General features: G+C 36.0%; 1 protein-coding gene across 6 annotated transcripts in view; it reads left to right on the forward strand.

The window, feature by feature from the left end:
* The window catches only part of ATM (ATM serine/threonine kinase), a 156,026-nt gene that overhangs the window by 79,948 nt on the left and 52,328 nt on the right, over window positions 1–23,750 (forward strand). For 3 of the 6 annotated variants that reach the window (XM_015100899.4, XM_042232883.2, XM_042232885.2), the window contains exons 35-43: window positions 3,300–3,471; window positions 7,246–7,387; window positions 9,248–9,424; window positions 13,755–13,932; window positions 15,823–15,910; window positions 18,500–18,655; window positions 21,221–21,329; window positions 23,220–23,308; window positions 23,408–23,510. In XM_015100899.4, coding sequence (XP_014956385.3) covers window positions 3,300–3,471; window positions 7,246–7,387; window positions 9,248–9,424; window positions 13,755–13,932; window positions 15,823–15,910; window positions 18,500–18,655; window positions 21,221–21,329; window positions 23,220–23,308; window positions 23,408–23,510 — 1,214 coding nt within the window. The remainder of the gene's footprint in view (window positions 1–3,299; window positions 3,472–7,245; window positions 7,388–9,247; window positions 9,425–13,754; window positions 13,933–15,822; window positions 15,911–18,499; window positions 18,656–21,220; window positions 21,330–23,219; window positions 23,309–23,407; window positions 23,511–23,750) is intronic. The other 3 variants (XM_042232886.2, XM_060399689.1, XM_060399690.1) reach the window with 1 other exon arrangement.

Raw genomic sequence — 23,750 nt, forward strand, 5'->3', positions numbered from 1 at the left:
GGTGCTAGTTAGATTTCTGTTTAGTTCAAGTATCCTTAAGCAGCCCTCCTTTCATATTTTCCTTCCTTAGATATTCATATAAAGTAAAAAGTTAGTGATTAATTGCCTAGCTATTAATTTTAAAATGGCTTGTACATATTTGCTGGAGAGGGGAATGGCAAACACTTCATTATTCTTGACTTGAGAACCCAATGAACACAATGAAAAAGCAAAAAGATATGACGCTGATAGATGAACTTCCCAGGTCAGTAGGTGCCCAGTATGCTACTAGACAAGAATGGAGAAATAGCTCCAGAAAGAATGAACAGCCCGAGCCAAAGCGAAAACAACACCCAGTTATGGATGTGACTGGTGATGAAAGTAAAGTCTGATGCTGTAAAGAACAATATTGCATCGGAACCTGGAATGTTAGGTCCATGAATCAAGGTATATTGGAAGTGGTCAAACAAGAGATGGCAACAGTGAACATCGGCATTTTAAGAACCAGTAAACTAAAATGCACTGGAATGGTTGAATTTAATTTGGGTGACCATTATATCTACTATGGGCAAGAATCCCTTAGAAGAAATGGAGTAGCCCTCATAGTCAACAGAGCTTCCCTTGTGGCTAACCTGTAAAGAATCCACCTGCAGTGCGGGAGACCTGGGTTCAATCTCTGCATTGGAAAGATCCCCTGGAGAAGGGAGAGGCTACCCACTGCCGTATTCTGTCCTGGAGAATTCCATGGACTATCCAGTCCATGGGGTTGCAAAGAATTGGACATGACTGAGTGACTTTGTCACACACTAGTAAAGTAATGCTCAAAAGTCTCCAAGCCAGGCTTCACCAATACGTGAACTGTGAACTTCAAGATGTTCAAGCTGGTTTTAGAAAAGGCAGAAGAACCAGAGATCAAATTGCCAACATCCACTGGATCCTGGAAAAAAGAAGAGAGTTCCAGAAAAACATCTTATTTCTGCTTTATTGACTATGCCAAAGCCTTTGACTCTGTGGATCACAATCAACTGTGGAAAATTCTTCCAGAGATGGGAATACCAGACCACCTGACCTGCCTCTTGAGAAACCTATATGCAGGTCAGGAAGCATCGGTTAGAACTGGACATGGAATAACAGACTGGTTCCAAATAGGAAAAGGAGTACGTCAAGGCTGTATATTGTCACCCTGCTTATTTAACTTCTATGCAGAGTACATCATGAGAAACACTGGGCTGGAAGAAGCACAAGCTGGAATCAAGATTGCTGGGAGAAGTATCAGTAAGCTCAGATATGCAGATGACACCACCCTTATGGCCGAAAGTGAAGAGGAACTAAAGAGTCTCTTGATGAAAGTGAAAGTGGAAAGTGAAAAAGTTGGCTTAAAGCTCAACATTCAGAAAACAAAGATCATGGCATCTGGTCCCATCACTTCATGGGAAATAGATGGGGGAAACAGTGGAAACAGTGTCAGACTTTATTTTGGGGGGCTCCAAAAATCACTGCAGATGGTGACTGCAGCCATGAAATTAAAAGATGCTTACTCCTTGGAAGGAAAGTTATGACCAACCTAGATAGCATATTGAAAAGCAGAGACATTACTTTGCCAACAAAGGTCTATCTAGTCAAGGCTATGGTTTTTCCAGTGGTCATGTATGGATGTGAGAGTTGGACTATGAAGAAAGCTGAGCAGCAAAGAATTGATGCTTATGAACTGTGGTGTTGGAGAAGACTCTTGAGAGTCCCTTGGACTGCAAGGAGATCCAGCCAGTCCATTCTGAAGGAGATAAGCCCTAGGATTTCTTTGGAGGGAATGGTGCTGAAGCTGAAACTCCAGTACTTTGGCCACCTCATGCGAAGAGTTGATTCATTGGAAAAGACTCTGATGCTGGGAGGGATTAGGGGTGGGAGGAGAAGGAGACGACAGAGGATGAGATGGCTGATGGCATCACTGACTCGATGGACATGAGTCTGAGTGAACTCCTGGAGTTGGTGATGGACAGGGAGGCCTGGCATGCTGTGATTCATGGGGTCACAAAGAGTCAGACACAACTGAGTAACTGAACTGAACTGAGTGACTTTCACTTTCACTCACAGTCAACAAAGAGTCCGAAATGCTGTACTTGGGTGCAGTCTCAAAAGTGACAGAATGATCTCTTTTCATTTCCAAAGCAAACTATTTCATATCACAGCAATCCAAGTCTATGCCCCAACCACTAATGCCAAAGAAACTGAGGTTGAATGGCTATGAAGACCTAGAAGACCTTCTAGAACTAACACCCAAAAAAGATGTTCTTTTCATCATAAGGGACTGGAATGCAAAAGTAGGAAGTCAAGAGATACCTGGAGTAACAGGCAAGTTTGGCCTTGGAATACAAAATGAAGCAGGGTGAAGGCTAACAGAGTTTTGTGAAGAGAATGCACTGATCATAGCAAGTACCGTCTTCAGCAATACAAGAGATGACTCTACACATGGACATCACCAGATGGTCAATACTGAAATCAGATTGATTATATTCTTTGCAGTAGAAGATGGAGAAGCTCTATACAGTCAACAAAAGAAGACCAGGAGCTGACTGTGGCTCAGATCATGAACTCCTTCTTGCAAAATTCAGACTTAAATTGAAAATGTATAGGAAAGCTACTATCAGAAAGATAATAAGCAGATTCAGCAAAATCGCAGTGTACAAGATCAACATGCAGACAATAATTTTTTAACGTATTTTATTAAATACCATAATGACAGGGGAAGAACATGAGGCAGCCCTCTGGCATCCTGAAAACATCTATCTTCATTTGGGTAGTGATAATATAGATGGAAAGAAAATATCTGTGCCTGCATGTATATGTGAATTTTCACTGAACTGAGTGTGTAAGATTTATGGACTTTATGTAATACCTCAGTTAAAAGTGGATACATACAGTGGCTATTGGAGAAGGAAATGGCAACCCACTCCAGTATTCTTGCCTGGAGAATCCCTTGGATGGAGGGCTGCTGTCCATGGGGTCGCACAGAGTCAGACACGACTGAAGCAATTTAGCATGCATGCATGCACAGTGACTGTATTTAGACTTCCCTTAGTATCTACATTTTACTAGTTAATCTATCTCTTGAATATGATTTTATAGGGGAAAATATTACCCAGATGGATAATATGTAAAGGAAATGATGCAGTATTTTGTAGCTTCTTTAATCTATTCAACATCTATGAGGAAACACTTACATGTTAAAGGATGACAAAACCATATTTTTGAAAGTAGAAAATTTCTGTTTTATATGTGATCTCTTAGCTATAACTTTACTGACTTGAAATTTCTATATGTAGAGGCTGTTGGAAGCTGCTTGGGAGAAGTGGGTCCTATAGATTTCTCTACAATAGCTATACAACATAGTAAAGATACATCTTATAACAAGGCTCTTGAGTTATTTGAAGATAAAGAACTTCAGTGGACCTTCGTAGTGCTGACTTACCTGAATAATACTCTGGTAGAAGATTGGTGAGTATTTAATGATACCTTGTGTCTGATAGCACTTCCTCAATTTGACATTCAAGATTGACCTCATATAAATTAACATTTCCAATAACTAAATAATAATAACTTTCTCCTTTAAGTTGCCATACTTTTAGTCTTAGATATTTAGTCAAAATCATTGTATTTTTACTAATTCACATAGTTACTAAAACCCTATGTGCCAGGTGCTTATTATCATGATGTATATACTATACAAGATGCATGTTAAATTTTAGTGAGAGTGAAATTTAAAGTTGCTCGCTCCTGTCTTACTCTTTGCAATCGCATGGAATTTTCTAGGCCAGAATACTAGAGTGGGTAGCTGTTCCCTTCTCCAGGGAATCTTCCCAACCGAGGGATCGAACCCAGGTCTCCTGCATTGCAGGCAGATTATTTACCAGCTGAGCCACCAGGGAAGGGTAGACTAGACAAATAAATAGTGCAAAACTACCAAGTGGTTCTACAGAAAGCATTAGGATAGGGGAATATAAATGGTGGTATTTGGGGCACTTGTCAAAATCAAATCTCAGCTAGACGTTTTGATCCTTTTTTAAAAAAAGTTTTATTTTATATTGAAGTATAATGGATTATACCAGGGCTTATCTGGTGGCTCCAAGGTTAAAGTATCTGCCTCCAATGCGGGAGACCCTTGTTCGATCCCTGGGTTGGAAAGATCCCCTGGAGAAGGAAATGGTAAACCACTCCAGTATTCTTGCCTGGAGAATCCCATGGACGGCAAAGCCTGGTAGACTACAGTCCACGGGGTCGCAGAGAGTTGGATACGACTGAGTGACTTCACCTTCACCTTCACCTTCACCTTCATGACGGATTAACAATTTTGTGATAGTTTCAGGTGGACAGCAAAGGGACTCGGCTATATTATATCCATTCTCTCCCAAACTCACCTTCCATCCAGGCTGCCATATAACATTGAGCACAGTTCCCTGTGCTTTATATACAGTAGATCCTTGTTGGTTATCCACTTTAAATATAGTAGTGTGTATGTGTCAATCCCAAACTCCCTATCTCTCTCCTTCATCCTTCCCCCTTGACAACCATAAATTCCTTCTCCAAGGCTGTAAGTCTGTTTCTGTTTTATAAATAAGTTAATTTGTATCCTTTTAAAAGAGTGGGAATTATAACTCCAAACGCTTTAAGCTAATCAGACATGGCTTTCTTTTTCCCATTAATGCTCAATACGAAACAAAATGGTAACAGTTAGTATAATTTCAGCTTGCTGATTATGAGATTACTTTTACTTTCTCGTCCCCTCCCCATTTATCTATTTGCAGTTATCTATTTATTATTTACAGACCCTTGAACAATGTGAGGGTAAGAATGTTTGCTTAGTGGAAAATTCATGTATACTTACAGTTGGGGCTCTCTATCCATGGTTCTGTAACTGAGGAGTCAACCAGCTGCAGATGGTATAGTATTTACTATTGAAAAAAAAACTGTATAAGTGAATCTATACAGTTCAAACCCTTGTTGTTCAAAGGTCAAATGGATTTATTTTTGATATATTTGAGCATTTCATCACCACTATTTTTGGGGACTGGGTTCAAATGATTTTTGCCCACAATTGGGCATGTTTCTAAGGTGAATAGGGCTTCCCAGGTGGCCCAGTGGTAAAGAATCCACCTGCCAATGCAGGAGAAGCACGTTCGATCCCTGGGTCAGGAAGATCCCCTGGAGAAGGAAATGACAACCCACTCCAGTCTTCCTGCCTGGGAAATCCTGTGGACAGAGGAGCCTGGTGGGCTACAGTCCATGGAGTTGCAAAGAGTTGGACATGACTGAGCAGGCATGTACTCCCATACTATGGTAAAAAGGTATTTTGCATCTGTTTCCCTGTAACACCCTCTCCTTCTCTTGGGGAATAAATGATTGGCAATAATGTCTACTTGCTATGTTTTCATTGTTGATTTTAAGGACATGTATCTTTCTCTTTTATTGTTGTTACAGTGAAAGGGCTGGCATGGTTTCCTTCCCGACATTTTGTTAGAAAAATTTTCAAGCATACAGCAAAATTGAATTTTTTGCAGTAAATACCCATATAATTACCACCTAGATTTTTACTATATTCTACCATTATTATCCTTATTTTATTACATTTAGCCATTCTTCTATTCATTTTTTAATTCATCTCATTCTAAACAATGTATTTCAAAGTGTATCTGATACAGATTTTGAAGAGATTTTCCACAGAAAATTTGCAAGCTTTGTGTTTCGCTTGTTACACAGAAATTTGCAATTGATTTTTCAGAAAAAGGTGCACAAAAATACTAGTGTGACTTAAACTTGAGAACCGCAGGGAATAGGTACAGTTTGTTTTTCCTGTCTTTTTTGTAAGAGGAAAAAAATCATTACATGTTTGAGGGACCTCAGGTATACAAAGGGATGTTAACTAAGGAATTCGCAGAATCATGGAAGGCTTCTGTGAGGAAATGTCATTTAGTGGAACTGCATATTCAGGAATTAACTGGAAGATGATTAGTAATAAAACATTCCAGGCAGGGAATAGCTAGAGTAAAAAGAAGCTTCCTGTGTTTGGGGATCAGGAAAAGCCTGGTGTGGAAGAAGATGACATTAAATGAAATTAGAAAGGTCTGATTAATAAATTTGGATTTTATTTGAAATACATAAGGAAGCTATGTTTTAAGAAGGGTAGTTATGATGCAACTAATCCTTTTACTGTGACTTTTATATGGCAAATGGCTTGTGATAGGGCAAAAATGGAAATAGGAAGCCTGATTATGAAACTGTTGCAGTAGTGCAGAGGAAGGGTGGCAGAAGGCAGGCTTCCCTGCTGGCTCAAACGGTAAAGAATTTGTTTGCAATGCCAGAGACCCAGGTTCGATCCCTAGGTCAGGAAGATCCTCTGGAGAAGGAAATGGCAACCCACTCCAGTATCTTTGCCAGGAGAATTCCATGGACAAAGGAGCCTGATGGGCTACACTCCATGGTGTCAAAGAGTTGGATGAGACTTTCACTTCACTTTCAGTGAAGATGAAATGGAACCTGGGGATATTTTTAACACAGAGCAGCAGGACCTGCTGAATGAATTTGGAGGAGACAGAGAAAGATAACAGAATGAAGGATGAATCAAGTTTAGGGTTTATGCTTCTGTATCTTAAATTCAGACTCCTAAAGGGACTTAAGCCTTTACTTGATAGCTCATTATCACATATAGTATAAGGTTTAAGACATTTTATGTCAGCTATCATGTTTTCAGTACTGTTGTATTACAGTCTCCTTTTTCTTAATTTTTTGAAAAAGAGAAGGACCTTTTCACTTACTGTTTGTTTAAAATTGTTCTAGACATAATGTTATCATTTGTAGGGAAATTCCATTCTCTGTTACACCAAATTATTTGTTTCTCATAGAGAAAATGTTATCAAAATATTTTTTTGTGGGTGGTTAGTATTCTGTCATTCTCATTCCTCATTAGTCAATGTTATTTTCAAGTATTTCTTTTTATGAGACTTTTTAATTTATAATAAGTCATAAACTTTCTTATAGTGAATGAAAGGAATTGCTGTTACAGTAATTAGTAACTCAGGTTTACTAAAGGGATATTAAAAATTGCTTTGGTAATTGTTTGATGTTACCCAATTTTATAGGTGTAAAATTTCCTAATAAATGCAAAGGTTTCCTAATATAATTTAAGGTTTTAATTTTTTCATAAGGAGTTGCTTCACACTCATTAAGATTAATATTGATATACTTTGTGACATTTGAATTATATGTGTTTTTCAGTGTCAAAGTGCGAGCGGCAGCTGTTACCTGTTTGAAAAGCATTTTAACCACAAAAACTGGACATAGTTTCTGGGATATTTATAAGGCAACAACTGATCCCATGCTGATCTATCTACAGCCTTTTAGAACATCAAGAAAAAAGGTCTCTCAAATAATGTTTATTGAATATCCACTATATCTAGAACAGTTCTATTTGCTGTGGGCTATGAATGTCATATTGCTTAATTATGCTTACACTTAATGTTTTTTGGAAATAATTTCAACTATAATTTGAACCCAAGAGATTTGTATTTTTAGGTATGGCAGTGTGGAAAAGCTGGGAGAGGTAGCCTAGAGAAATTATCATTGATTTGGGGGCGCATAGGAGGAGTTCTTAATGACAGGCTTTTTTTTTCAAGGAATGGGAAACCCCTTTCTTTGACCAGATACAAGCCATTGCTCCTGGTGTAGTTTATAGGTATTGTGATAATAAGTTAATGTGAAATTTAAGATGACCTAGATTTCTCCCTTTTTCATGTTGATGTCAGACATAACAAGGTTCCACTGAAAGGACTCTATGAAAGAGACTTAAGAACTCTTCAGGTTAGTTCAGTTCAGTCGCTTACTCGTGTCTGACTCTTTGCGACCCCATGAATCACAGCACGCCAGGCCTCCCTGTCCATCACCAACTCCCGGAGTTCACTCAGACTCACATCCATCGAGTCGGTGATGCCATCAGCCATCTCATCCTCTGTTGTCCCCTTCTCTTCCTGCCCCCAGTCCCTCCCAGCATCAGTCTTTTCCAGTGAGTCAACTCTTCGCATGAGGTGGCCAAAGTACTGGAGTTTCAGCTTCAGCATCATTCCCTCCAAAGAAATCCCAGGGCTGATCTCCTTCAGAATGGACTGGTTGGATCTCCTTGCAGTCCAAGGGACTCTCAAGAGTCTTCTCCAACACCACAGTTCAAAAGCATCAATTCTTCGGTGCTCAGCCTTCTTCACAGTCCAACTCTCACATCCATACATGACTACTGGAAAAACCATAGGCTCGACTAGATGGACCTTAGTCAGCAAAGTAATGTCTCAGCTTTTGAATATGCTATCTAGGTTGGTCATAACTTTTCTTCCAAGGAGTAAGCATCTTTTAATTTTCTTTTTTAATCTAAGCATTTTTCTTTAATATTTTCTTTTCATAAAGGAACTGAGAAATATGCCATTGAGTTTTTACCAGTTTAACTTCAGGAACATAATGTATCATAAATATAATTTTGGTCTTAATGAAGTTATTGGCAGTATAAACTTATTAATCAGTCCTGAAATTATAAATTATAAAAGTATAAGGAACATTACAAATTATAAACTATTATAAAGGAAATCAGTCCTGAATAGTCATCGAAAGGACTGATGCTGAAGCTGAAGCTCCAGTACTTGGATGTGAAGAACTGACTCATTAGAACAGACCCTGATGCTGGGAAAGATTGAAGGCAGGAGGAGAAGGGGACGACAGGTTGAGATCGTTTGATGGCATCACCAACTCAATGGACATGAGTTTGGGCAAGTTCCAGGAGTTGGTGATGAACAGGGAGGTCTGGTGTGCTACAGTTCATGGGGTTGCAAAGAGTCAGACACGACTGAGGAACTGAACTGAACTGAATACTGTAACCTGTAAAACATTGCAGTTTTAAGATTTTAAAATTTCATTTCATCCTGAAATCAGTTCTGTATGGTAGATTTGGACTGGTTACATATATAAGGCAGAGAGTCTGTGATTCAACATACCGCTAATAAACTGAGAGTAGAAGTTTCCTCCTGTTTAGATCAGTAAATTTTCAACAGATTCTACCTTTCATAAGCATAATTGTATTTTAATTTTTAAAAGTAACTGATGCCTCTAGATTTAGTTTTAACTATATTTAATTTTATTTGGAAACATGTTTATTTATGCCTAGATATTTGTTTGGCATAAGAAAGATAAAATGTGTTTCTGGTTACTGTATTTACATTTTCTGATCACTTTTTTCTAGTTTTTAGAAGTACCAAGTCTTGACAAAGAAAGTCCTTTAGAAGGCTTGGATGATACAAGCCTGTGGATTCCTCAAAGTGAAAATCATGACATTTGGTTAAAGACACTGACTTGTGCTTTTTTGAATAGTGGTGGCACAAAAAGTGAAGTCCTTCAGTTATTAAAGCCAATGTGTGAGGTAAGATTAGTCTGACTCATACCCTTTCTACTTCTGTTTTTTTAATTTGAGCTTTCTCATCATAATTTTCTTTTCTTGTCCCATTCCATTTTGCTTTTTTGTTCATGTTCATGGCCTATATATAAAAAAAGAGTTCTGTGTACTGCACATCCCCTTCATGCAAAATAACTTATACTCAGCTGTTGTGAACCCATTCAACAGAGCATCTTTTTATATAGGACTTTTCAGCTGTGAGGTAGCTACATTGCAGATGAGTTCTAAGGGGGTGTCATAAATAACATGTTACTAATGATAGTTAAAATACAGATGATTAGAAATTATTTGTGTTAACCAAAGGTCTGTTCTAACTTTTTAAATTTATTTCTATTGAGGTCATTGTCATTAACTTTCTGTGATTTTTTTTAATTGAAATATAATTGGTTTACAATGTTGTGTTGATTTCTGCTGTACAGCAAAGTGAACCAGTTATACATGTACCCACTCTTTTTTAGATTCTTTTCCCATATGAATCTTTAAAGAGTATTAAAAAGAGTTCCCTGTTTTATACAATAGATCCTTATTAGTTATCTGTTTTATATATAGTAGTGTGTGTATGTCAGTCACAGTTTCCCAGTTTATACCCACCCCCTATCCTGGAACCATAAATTATATTCTACATCTGACTCTGTGACCCTGTTTCTATTTTGTAAATAAATCCATGTGTGCCATTTTTTTAGATTCTAAATAAAAGCTGTGATATTTACCTTTCTCTGACTTAAGTCACTCAGTCTGACAATCTTTGGGTCCCTCCAGGTTGCTGCAAATATCATTATTTTGTTCTTTTTATGGCCAGGTATATATGTACCACATCTTCTTTATCCATTCCTCTGTTGATAGACACATAGGTTGCTTCCATTTCCTGGCTGTTGGAAATAATGCTGCAGTGAACGTTGGGGTACCTGTGTTGTTTTGAATTATGGTTTTCTCTGGATAAATATGTCCAGGAGTGGGCTTGCAGGATCATATGGTAGCTCTATTTTTAGTTTTTTAAGGAACCTCCATACTATTCTCCATATTGACTATACCAACTTATATTCTCCCAATAGTGTAGGAGGCCACACTTATTGTTTGTACAGTTTTTGATGATGGCCATCTGACTGATTGAGGTGATACCTCATTGTAGTCTTGATTTGCATTTCTCTAATAATTGGTGATGTTACGCATCCTTTCTTTTGCTTTTTGGCATGTCTTTGGTGTGTCTTTGGAGAAATATCTATTTAGATCTTCCATCCAGTTTTTTATTTATTTATTTATTTTTTTTTTTTTTCCTGATACTGAGTTGCATGAGCTATTTGTACATTTTGGAGAGGAGTCCCTTGTCTCTTGCTTGATTTGCAAAGATTTTCTCCCATTATGTGGGTTTGTCTTTTCATTTCATTTATGGTTTCCTTTGCTGTGCAAAAGCTTCTAAGTTTAGTTAGGTCCCCTTTGTTTATTTTTATTTTCATTGCTTTAGGAGGTGAATCAAAAAAGATTTTTCTGTGATTTATGTCAGAGTGTTCTGCCTATGTTTTCCTCTACAGTTTTATAATATCTGGCCTTACGTTTAAGTCTTTAATCCATTTTGAGTTTATTTTTGTGGATGGTGTTAACAGGTGTTCCAATTTCATTCTTTTACATGTAGTTGTCTAGTTTTCCCAGTACCACTTATTGAAGAGACTTGTCTTTTCTCCATTGTATATTCTTGCCTCCTTTGTCATAGATTAGGGGACCATATGTGCATGGCATTGTCTCTGGGCTTTCTATCCTGTACTGATAATGTATATTTCTGTTTTTCTGCCAGTATCGTATTGTCTTGATTACTGTAGCTTTGTAGTGTATTCTGAAGTCAGGAAGCCCATTTCCTCCAGCTCCATTTTTCTTTCTCAAGATTGCTTTGGTTATTCAGGGTCTTTTGTCTCGCCATAGAAACTGTAAAATTTTTTTCTAGATCTGGTTAAATGCCATTGGTAGTTTAATAGGGTTGCAGTGAATCTATAGATTGCATTGGGTAGATATAGTGATTTTTACAACATTGATTCTTCCAGTCCAGGAATGTGGTATATCTTTCCATCTATTTGTTTCATCTTTGATTTCTTTTGATAGTGTTTTATAGTTTACTGAGTACAGGTCTTTTGCCTCCTAGGTAGGTATATTCCTAGGTATTTTATTTTATTTTTTCCCTTGGCCACTCTATGAGCCTTGTGAGTTCCCCAACTTGGGATTGAACCCATGCCCCCTGTGTTGGGAGGCATTGGACCACCAGGGAAATCCTATTTTATTTTTTTAATGCAGTGGTAAATGGGACTTTGTCTTTGATTTCTCTTTCTGGTCTTTCATTGTTAGTGTATAGGAATGCAAGAGATTTCTGTGTATTAACTTTGTATCTTGAAACTTTACCAAATTCATTGAATAACTCTAGAAGTTTCTGGTAGCACATTTAGGGTTTTCTATGTATAGTATCATGTCATCTGCAAACAGTGACTGTTTCACCTCTTCTTTTCCAATTTGGATTTCTTTTATTTCTTATTTTTTTCTCTGATTGCCATGGCTAGGACTTCCAAAACTATGCTGAATAAAAATGGCGAGAGTAGACATCTTGTTTCTGATCTTAGAGAAAATGTTTTCAGTTTTTCACTGTTGAGTGTGATGTTAGTTTTGGTTTTGTCATACATGGCCTTTATTAGGTTGAGGTAGGTTCCCTCTATTCCTGCTTTCTGGAGAGTTTTTTTGTTTTGTGTTTTAAATCATAAATGGGTGTCAGAAGCTTTTTCTGCATCAAATCTGTGACATGCTTTCTTTGTTATTGTTGTTCAGTCACTGAGTCAGTTCTTTGCAACCCCATGAATTGCAACACACCAGTCTTCCCTTTTCTTCACTGTCTCCTGCAGTTTGCTCAGACTCATGTCCATTGAGTTGATGATTCCATCCAACCATCTCATCCTCTGTCCTTCCTTCTCCTCCTGCCCTCAATCTTTCCCGGTAATAAGGTCTTTTCTAATGAGTTGACTTTTCACATCAGATGGCCAAAGTATTCGTGCTTCAGCTTTAGCATCAGTATTTCAAATGGATATTCAGGGTTGATTTCCTTTAGGGTTGACTGTTTTAATCTCCTTGTTGTTCAACGGTGTCTCCAGAGACTACTCCAGCATCACAATTCAAAAGCATCAATTTTTTGGTGTTCAGACTTCCTTATGGTCCAGCTCTCGCTTTGATTATATGGACCTTTGTCAGCAAGGTGATGTCTCTGCTTTTTAATATGCTGTCTAGGTTTTTCATAGCTTTTCTTCCAAGGGGCAGGCGTCTTTCATGACAGCAGTCACCGTCTGCAGTGATTTGGGAGCCAAAGAAAATAAAGTGTGTCACAGTTTCCATTTTTTCCCCATCTGTTTGCCATGAAGTGATGGGATTGGATGCCATGATTTTTTTCATCCTATTGTTTTCCTCTATTTCTCTGCATTGATCACTGAGGAAGGCTTTCTTATCTCTTCTTGCTATTCTTGAAATTCTTCATTCAGTTGTATATATCTTTCCTTTTCTCCTTTGTGTTTTGCTTGTCTTTTTTCTCAGCTATTTGTAAGACCTCCTCAGATAACCATTTTGCCTATTTACATTTCTTTTTCTTGGAGGTGGTTTTGATCACTGCCTCCTGTACAATGTCACAAACCTCTGTCCATAGTTCTTGAGGCACAGTGTCTATCAGATCTGATCTCTTGAATCTATTTGTCACTTCCACTGTATAGTCATAATGCATTTGATTTAGGTCATACTTGAATGGCCTAGTGTTTTTCCCTACCTTTTTCAATTTAAGTCTGAGTTTTGCAATAAGGAGTTCATGATCTGAGCCACAGTCAGCTCCGAAATTAGGGTTTATTAAAAATGTAAACTTTTAAACATGACTGTTAGAGTTCTTCATTCTATGTAGAAAAAGTGCTAAAATCCTATTTTCAGCTTTTTCTCTTAAATGTTGATCCTCATTTTCCCCTTTGTCAAATCTGTTATTAGTAACACTTTTCGTATATCAAATATTTTTTACAATAGTCACATAGTAATTATATTTGTAAGCAATACCCTATTTCATTATATGCAAATAGCTTTGACTGGAAATGAACTATTTCAGTGTTATATATTTGTTCTATATGGATATTCCAGGTTAGTTTGATTAAAAAAAACAACACTACCTCGTGCATATTTTTTTGTACCTTTTTTGTAGTATATGAAGTTCGTGGCTTATGTCATTAACAGGGAATGAATATTTTAAGTAAAATGTTTTTACTCAAAACTATTGACTGGATGTGTTTGTATATTTTAGGTGAAAACTGACTTTTGTCAGACTGTGCTTCCATATTTGATTCATGATATTCTACTACAAGATACAGATGAATCATGGAGAAATCTCCTTTCTACACACATTCAGGGATTTTTCACTAGCTGTTTCAAACACTCTTCACAAACAAGCCGATCTACAACCCCTGCAAATTTGGATTCAGGTATTCTGTTAAATTTCTCAACTTTATACTGTTAAAGTCTCAGTTCTAGAGAAAGATATTGTTTGAGTCCCATCAAGGCACTTTGTAGGCTTAATCTCATAACCTCTAAACATCTATTCTGCCATCTGTAAAATGGAGATAAAAGTTATAACAAGTTTTCGATGAAATATTGTGTGTAAAACACCTAGGATAATACTTAATGCATAGTACCCTCTCATTAAATATAGACTAGTATTAATGGAGCAACTGATTGAGTATTTAGTGCATATTAAACACTGTGCTTGTTGCTGGCAGAATTACTTATAGTTCTGTGATCTGGGATTACTATAATTAACATTTGGCATATACATTAGTTTTTTTAAAGAAAAATTGGACTATGTTTTACTTAAACTTTTGTAACTTACCCTCCTTCCGTGCTGTTGTATAAGAAGTATTTCCCATGCTGAGAGCTTATTGCAGGAGAAGTTAAACCAAGAATTGAATACACATGGGCTTCCTTGATGACTCAATGGTAAAGAATCTGCCTGCCAATGCAAGAGATGTGAATTTGATCCCTGGGTTGGGAAGATTCCCTCGAAAAGCAAATGGCAACACACTCCAGTATTCTTGTCTGATAAATTTTATGGAGAGAGGAGCCTGGTGGGCTATAGTTCACAGTGTCGCAAAAGAGTCAGACATGACTTAGCAACTAAACAATAACATCAATACATTGTTGAGGGCTCATTGTTGGTCAGTTTTTCAAACCTAAATTTGAAAAAAGGAAAAGATTTATAGATCTGTGATGTTAACTTACAGATTAATACATCCTGAATATGTATTATTAATGTATTTTATGTACAAACATAAAACTAGATTCACATACTGTACTTCAAGACCAGTACAGTTAACTAAGACTGTTTTTCATCTTTATCAGTTGTTTATGCATGTTTGTGCTATAGCCTTTCAAACATAAAACCAGGCAGTTTTATTTTATGCCAATATTTTTATTGTTGTAAATGAAACTTTAAATTTCACATGTAAAACCTACGATTGAAAAGGAAAGTATATAGATGTCTATCAAATGGTTTCTTTTCTGATGTCCATAAGTCTCACTGCCTTCATTTGAATGTCCTAGTACATCTCAGATTCAGCTGTCCAAAGGTAAATTTATCATCTTCACCTCTGTCCCCCAGCCTCCTCTTTTCAATAAAGAGCATGCAGTAGTTTAAGCCTGAAACCTTTCTCACATGTCTCATCTCATCACCAAATCCTGGGAGTTCTGTGTTATAAATAACATTAGTCCATCTATTTTTCTTTGTCCACAGCTGCTTTCCAGCTCTGTGGTTCAATACAGTGAAATCTTTCAGTAAATTCTCCATGTTCGTTCTTGTTTCAGCCATCTTACTGTTGTCTGGAACACTATTCGTTCTTCCTCTCCAAATGAAACATTAGTTTTTTAGATACCATTCTTTTCTGTGAAACGCTTCTTGTTCAGAGTTTTTTTTAATATACCTCTCTGATATTCTAAACTTTATCATAGCATACATCACACTGTGTTAAGAGTCTCTTAGGCTAGTCATTGAGTTCCATTTGGTCAGAAATAGTCTTTCTTATACCATTGTATACTGAGCACCTACCTAGTACATTAAAAAGTCCTATGTAAATAGTTTCTAAATCAATGAATTAGTCCTCTTCAGAAATAAATATAAATTAGTTAAATTCTTAATCTTATTAAGTATATAGTTTCTTTTAAAAGAAAAAGAAATGTCATTAAATTCCATTTGTTGATTCATATTTATTAAGAGCCCATTTTGTGCTAGAACCTTATAGTGTAAGGAAGATAATTCCAGGCAAAAGAGGACGCCTAAGCACACCTGTCTGGGACTGATGGGACATCTCTTTCTTTGTCAGAGTCAGAGCACTTTTTTCGATGCCATGTGGATAAAAAATCACAAAGAACGATGCTTGCTGTTGTGGACTACATGAGGAGACAAAAGAGGTAATGTGACTACTGGTCTTGAGTTTGAGTATTTAGAAGTGTAACTGGTTATTGCTGACTGAATTTTAACATGATTATTTGAGGTAATGGCTGTTACAAGGTGCTCTATTTAATATGTGTGGTGCTTATATCTGCTTGAAATAAATCCATATGAATAAATCCATATTCAGGGTGAATATGACTTTGATTTGGTGAAATCAAAGTCAGGAACTCTAAATACTTTTTTAAGTGGAGTATAGTTGATTTATAATATTGTGTTTCTGGTGTTCAGCAAAGTGATTCAGTTATATATATGTATTTTTTTTCAGATTATTTTCCATTATAGGTTATTACAAGATAAATTATGAGACTTTGAATACTGTAGGAACTCTGAATTCTTGGAGAAGGAAATGGCAACCCACTCCAGCATTCTTGCCCAGAGAATCCCACAGACAGAGGAGCCTGGAAGGCTACTGTCCTTGGGGTCACAAAGACTCAGACACAACTGAGCGACTGAGCACTGAATTCTAGCTCCAGCTATAATAGGAACAGTGTTATCTTTGCTAAATCATTCAGTCTCTGGGGGCTTTAGTTTATTTCGTTTATAGTAATGGGAAAGGAATAGTGATTTTCCAGGTTGCTTTTAGTTGCATTGTTCCTCTTTTAACTTTTTTCTTTACTTTTGTCTCAAAAGTAGTTAGAATTATGTAAAAAAGTTCCTTTATTTGTCTTTATTATGAAGCACAAGTTTCTTTACTGTGTTACATGGTCCTCAAAATCTGTGATTCTATATAGTGATACTGTTTATAGCAGTGTTATTATCTTGATTCTGATTAATTGCTTTATAATTCAGTATTTTTGTTCCTATTATTTTTTTTGAGATGTTTAACAATGAGTACAGGAATTGATAGAGAGGATGGTCGACAGGTTTGTACTGCTCCAGAGTTGACCAGAACTTTAAAGAAATAATGTAGTAAGCCTATAACTTGAATAGGTAAGCATTGATGTCTCATTAGTTTGTATGGTGGTAGTGGCAGTGACTGATAAAGAGTGGGAGGGAATAGTGGGAGAAAAATAAAAAATTGGTAGTGGAATTTGAAAACATTTTTTGACCTAAATGCATTTACATCTTAAAAATTTACTCCTCTGTATCCTCCTCATGCTTGCCATCTCATGCTTAGAAAAAGAAGTCTTTGGCCTTTCAGTGTCTGTGTTTCTGGTTAGAAAGTTACTGATTCACTGTATTGTTTTATATTGAATCCTCTTGTGAGAAACCCCATTCAAAACTTTAACTGGCAGCATCTCTTTTCTCAGTGTTGGGAGGCAGTTTCACCTCTGAATTATTCATTTTATATTTACCATTGAGTTAGAGAAGTATTTACTTTGGTTAGCTTTCAAGAAGATAAAATTTCTCAATATTAAGTTTTTATTCTAAATAAGGCCTTAAAGAAGATTCTTGAGAGAATATGGCTGGGACATAGAATACAGAGTAAGGACTTGAGTTCAGGTTCATGTTTCTCGGAATCAGTTCAGTTCAGTCGCTCAGTCATGCCTGACTCTTTGTGATCCCATGGACTATAGCACACCAGGCCTCCCTGTCCATCTCAACTCCCGGAGTTTACGCAAACTCATGTCCATTGAATCAGTGATGCCATCCCACCATCTCATCCTCTGTTGTCCCCTTCTCCTCCCACCTTCAATCTTTCCCAGCATCAGGGCCTTTTCAAATGAGTCAGCTCTTCGCATCAGGTGGCCAGAGTATTGGAGTTTCAGCTTCAACATCAATCCTTCCAATGAACACTCAGGACTGATTTCCTTTAGGACTGGTTTCTCAGAATAGCTATAGTTAAAAGTCTTGGCTATGTGATAGGTACTTTATTCATCAGCTTTATAAACATTATTTGCTCATTACAGCTGTTCTCTGAGGTATATATTATTTCCTGGTTTTGCAAATGAAGAAACTGAGGCTTAAGAAGTTACATTCCAAAATTCATACAGCTTATAGTAGGTAACCCAGCTGGATTTGAACTTAGCTAGAGTTTCCTGCTTTAATACCAATTTTCTTAACTACTGCCTTGTCGCATCTCTATAAAATTGTTTTGAGAAAGATAATATCATCCCTTCCAATTAGGGCCTACTGTTATAACCATGGAAAATTTTTGTTAAATAACCTCAACCTAGGCAACTAGCTGAGAAGAAAAATAACTAATAGGAATGACGTGTAAAAGTGTCTTAGAAGAACAATATTTTCATTAAATTGATCATTTAATACGACTTGTGTATGTATTTTTACTGTATACTGTATAGCCTATTCTTAGCCTGTGGTCCATGGATCCCTTGGTGAGGGGCAAGTATGAACCTCAAAATTTTATGGGATGATGGTCCATAGCTTTTATCAGATTTTCTAATAGGTATGTGATCCAAAAAGAGTGCTGGAACTCTGTATTATCTTAGGTGTTTATTGTTATATATTGGGGATATGTAGTTTTTGGTTATTTGAATGTAATTTTCTTTTTAACTAGCATTGGCTACCATTGTATTCTATATCAGCATACTTTTGGTATGTAAGTTAAAGAAATGGATGTGACTATATTTAAATTTTTTCTTTAGACCTTCTTCAGGAACAGTTTTTGATGATGCTTTCTGGCTGGAGTTGAATTATCTAGAGGTTGCCAAAGTAGCTCAGTCTTGTGCTGCTCATTTTACAGCATTGCTCTATGCAGAAATCTATGCAGATAAGAAGAACTTGGATGATCAAGAGAAAAGGTAACGGGATTTGGAAGTTTTGGTTTGTAAAATTGGTGTTGAATTTGTTTCATTAAAAGTATATATTAAAGATGTGTTTTACTACCACTCTCCCATTTAAAAGATAATTTAAATAAGCACTTTCTACCTTTTAAGGAGAAAGATAATAAAAGTATGTTAAAGAAATAAGCAATTCTGCCCTGAACTAGAGATGTTTATTACTCAATAATTATAAAAATTATACAGATAAACTTCTGGAGGACAGAGATCATCCTTACTTTTCTCTGTATTCCCTGTAGTAATTAGCATTGGGAACTTTATGTAAGTGATCAATAATTATTTTTCAAATGGTTGAATGATTCCCTAATTTTAAATTAAGTTTACCACTGTTCTCCCACTTTATTCAAGATCCATTTTACTTACTGACTAGAAGTAATGTAACCTGATTGCTTTCTGTGACTAAATTGCTTTCATTGTTTTGGTGTCTGCCTGGATTCCTACTTCTTTACTTTGCTTTTCCTCTGAGTTAGAACTCTCATAAGAGTTTAACAAGTATAATATTAGATAATAGAAAAAAGCAAAAAGTAGCCAAGAAACTTGAAGAGTAAAAAATACAGTTTACTGTCCGAATGGCCTTCCTCAAATCTTCGTTCATTTGAAATAGCTTAGTGTTTATTTTTTTAATTAATTAATTAATTTTAAATTGGAGAATAATTGCTTTACAGTAAATATTTATGTTTATAGTTAGCCTCACTTTCCCACCATGAAATCACTCATACTACAAAATTGAAATAGCAAAGAAGTGTTATATTGATGCATTTCTTATGCTTGCTACCTATAATCTCTATTTTGGATTATCATTAAGCTGAAAGCAGTATGGTTTTTGGATTGTGGAAAACCAGGCACCAGAGTTCAGATCCTAGTTCAGATATGATTAATTTAGTAGACTCAGACTGGTTCGCTTAATGCTCTCATTTAATTTCTCCTTTTCAATTAAAAACTGTTAAAAATCTACAGTGTGATCAGTATACCCTTATATATCAGTATACTTATAAACTATAGCTTAATAGAATTGGAATGTAATTTCTAGATTTTATTAAAATACCCCCCAAAATTGACAGTGTGTAGATCATATGTATAATGTGTAATTGACATGTTTGTGAACGCTTAAGACTTTACTTTGTATAAAGATAAGTGAAATGACTAAGAAATTGATTTTTGACTACTTTAGGTCTTAAAAATTTGGCAGAAACCCTGCATACTTTGTAGTAATTTTAATGTGAGTGTACCTCAGTATCTTGGTGCCATAGAATAACATTTTTTACTAATCAGGGGTGAATAACAGTTCTTACCTGAGTATAAATAAAAGCTCTTTTAATTTGAGAATAAGTGATTATATAGAATGTGGCAAACTTTTGCAAAATTGCTTGTTTAACAAGCAAAGGTGCCTGGATTTTATTTTGGTTAGCTTTAGGGGAGAAGTGCTTCATAAATGGGACTTGCTGTTTGCTTTGACAATCTGATTTTTTGTTTTTCAAATGCCTAACGGACAAGGGAGGGCAAACAGACATGAGGTGTATAGAAAGGGTGGTGGTGGTTTAGTCACTAAGTCATGTCCAACTCTTGCAACCCCATGGACTGTAGCCTGGCAGGCTCCTCTGTCCATGGGATTCTCCAAGCAAGAGTACTGGAGTGGGTATTCCCTTTCCCATAGAAAGGGTAGGGAATGCTGATTTTCTTCAGTGACTCAGGTGAACTGAGAATTTGGTAAATCTAAAGTGATCAGGAAAAGTATAAAAGCAAAATACAAATCAATAGTTTACAAACGTATCAGGTCACAAAAGTGAATTGCTCTCTTAGGTTTCCTATTCAAGTTAGTTAATAGCAAAATGTAGACAAATCTGAGTTCTAATTCTGTCACTTATTACCTGTGGTTCTACTGGTCCACTTCCTTTTCAACACTATCAGATTTCTTAAGTTTTGCCAAATTATCAAGTGTTAAGTGGTATCTCAGGTGTGGTCTTAATTTGCATGCCTGTGTTTATTAATGAGGTTAAGTAAGTAAGTGTTAAGTCGCTCATTCGTGTCCGACTCTTTTGAACCCCATGGACTATAGCCTGCCAGGCTCCTCAGTCTGTGGAATTATCCAGGCAAGAATACTGGTGTGGGTAGTCATTCCCTTCTCTGGGAGATCTTCCTGACCCAGGGATCAAAACCCAGGTCTCCCACATCGCAGGCAGATTCTACCCTCTGGGCCACTAGGGAAGCCCCAGTGAGGTTAAACTTCAGGTTAAATCACTGACAGAACATTTAGGAATTGAACTCAAGGGCTTCTGCTCTATTTTTAAGCTCTGTAAAAATAAGTATATTTTGGCATATTGCTTTTCCATAAATGAGACTGTGGTTAAAATGTAATTTTCATTCAAAGACCTAATACTCACAAATTCCTTTTCTATTCTAGGCTTGGTATTGTTTTCAAGTATAAATGGTTTATTATATTTTATTTGTAACCTTTGTTAGTTTTTTCTTTCAAAGTTTATGGTATACATATTAGCAAGTCTCAAAATAGTATATTCCCATTAAAAGAGATGCTCTTGTGACAAACAGAAGTCTTACATTTGAAGAAGGAAGCCAAAATACAACTATTTCCAGTTTGAGTGAAAAAAGTAAGGAAGAAACTGGGATAAGTTTACAGGTATATATTATAGACTTTATTATAAATGTTAATATTTGTTTTACACTTTAGACTATTGTTTTGTTATAAAGACTATATAGATTTGTCATTTGATTTTCAAACTGAAGTTACTTTTTGGACTGTCAAATATGTTAAATTCATGGTTTGAAGCTTAGGCCTTGGATTAGGCAAATGAGTTCTATCCTTATTCCTTAGTTGTATAATCTTCCAGAAATTACTTAATCTTTTCAACTTTGAGCTCCTTTATCAGAAAGATGAAAGTACAACCACCTATCTCATAGGGTGAATTATACCATATATTTTTCTGCTACAGTACTCTGTTTATTTTCTTCATAGCACTTAACATTTATATTTTTATTTGTTTACTTGTTTATTGTATATCACATCTCAGGGCAGATTGCTTCTTCTATAAATTTTTAAATTTAAAAATTTAAATTTGACTCTTAATTTGACCTTTCTTCCTTTAAAATGAGTTTGATCTTCTTCAGTTTGCTTACATCTCTGATGTTCTCTTCTCTGCTTTCACTGTGTCTCCTACTTCTTAAACAAAATAGGGGACATAGATAGGAAGTGCCACCATATGACACTGTCAAACAGAAATCTTCCTGCATCTGTCTGCTCCCATTGTAATCTTTCCTTTTGTTAAAGCGGAGAAACAGTTTCTCCTGCTGTCTTTTTTTCTGTGCTTTGTTTTTCAACTGTCAAGAACTTTATTTTTTTATTGTGCCATGCTTCTTCTCAATATATTCAAACATTTCAGACTCTTCTTATTAAAAACATTTTCCTTCAAATGAACATAGAATCATTTCCCTTTTCCTTTTGATCTCTTTAATGTGACACCCTTTTTTCTCCCTTCCCATCACAGCCAAACCTTGTGAAAGAAGGTTTCAATTTCCACTGAATAGCACCTGCTAATGTCACTCATAAACTTGATGTTACTAAGTCTAGTCCTCACCTTTCATTCAGCCTCTTCCTTAATTTGACTTAACACTTAACACCATCAACTGTGCCTTACTTGAAATACATTCTGTCTGCCTTTTTGATACTGTTTTCCTGATTTTTCTCCTCTATTTTGCTAGTTTATAGTTTTATCCTCTTTTCTGAGTTTTTGGAGTATCTCCTGTGCTCCAGGTACTGTGCTAGCTTCAGGACTAAATGTTCCAACACTTGTGGGCTTGATTTCATCCTTATGAATAGAAACAATTTGATTAGAATGATAAACATGCCAATATCAGTTTGTATTTAGAAAATATTTCCTGGAGCAACTACCATTAAGTTATTTAAAGTGCTTAATCAATTTTCTATGCAATGTCATTTCTCTTTGTTTTTTTTTCCTTTGCTTCTTTCTGTTTTGTTTTCTGTTTTCATTTTTATTTTACTGAGATTATTTTAAACAGAATCAATTCTTTCCTGAGTAAATTTTATTGCAAAGTTTGAATCTTCAAACCAATTCTTTATATCACATTTTGCCAATTATTACATAGTGCAACTTTGAATTTTCTTTCAAAGAAAACCTTACAACTTTTTTTTACCAAGTTCACTTTTGAAGAGTAAGACTTTGCAGAACTTCATTTTCCCATGTACAGTTTTAGCTGTTGACAGGATTGTTTGCTTTTGTTTTTATGGGCTTTTTTGCATATGTTAGAAGCATCATAGGTTGGGATTTATATCTTATCTAATTCATTAAATTGTGAGCAATTCTTTTCAAGTAGTCCATAGTCATTCTGTTGTCTCGGATCAGTTTGTTGTATTGGTAATCCATATCTTTAGTATATATTTCAATATCATTATATTTTACCTTTATAACATGTTATGTAATTTAAATTTGTTAAATTCATTAACTGATATTTTTTCCCTTCAATTTTTAAAAAAAATTTTTTCTGTTTTTAGGATCTGCTTTTAGAAATCTACAGAAGTATAGGAGAGCCAGATAGTCTTTATGGCTGTGGTGGAGGGAAAATGTTACAACCCCTTACTAGGTATATTGCTTTTTCATAGATAATGCTATAGTAATTCTGTTATGAAAGAAGTTACATGCATATAGAACTCAAAGGCATTTAAAAACTCTTCTCTTATAGACTACGAACATATGAACATGAAGCAATGTGGGGGAAGGCCTTAGTAACATATGACCTTGAGACAACAATCTCCTCATCAACTCGTCAGGCAGGAATAATTCAGGTACTCTTTTTTTCTGCTTTAGTAAAGCACTGCTTGTGTAGTGCTCAGATTATTTCAGTATATCAGTGGACTGTTTACATAACCAGATGAACTCCAAGGCTAAGACTGAAGGTTATTTTTCTTTCACTGGGATTAATACTCAGAAGGATACACAAGTAAATTGGACAAATGACTGACCTGAAAGATAGTATAGAACTGCTGCTGCTGTTAAGTCACTTCAGTCGTGTCCAACTCTGTGTG

This window comes from Ovis aries, chromosome 15 (assembly GCF_016772045.2).
Source record: "Ovis aries strain OAR_USU_Benz2616 breed Rambouillet chromosome 15, ARS-UI_Ramb_v3.0, whole genome shotgun sequence".
NCBI lineage: Eukaryota > Metazoa > Chordata > Mammalia > Artiodactyla > Bovidae > Ovis > Ovis aries.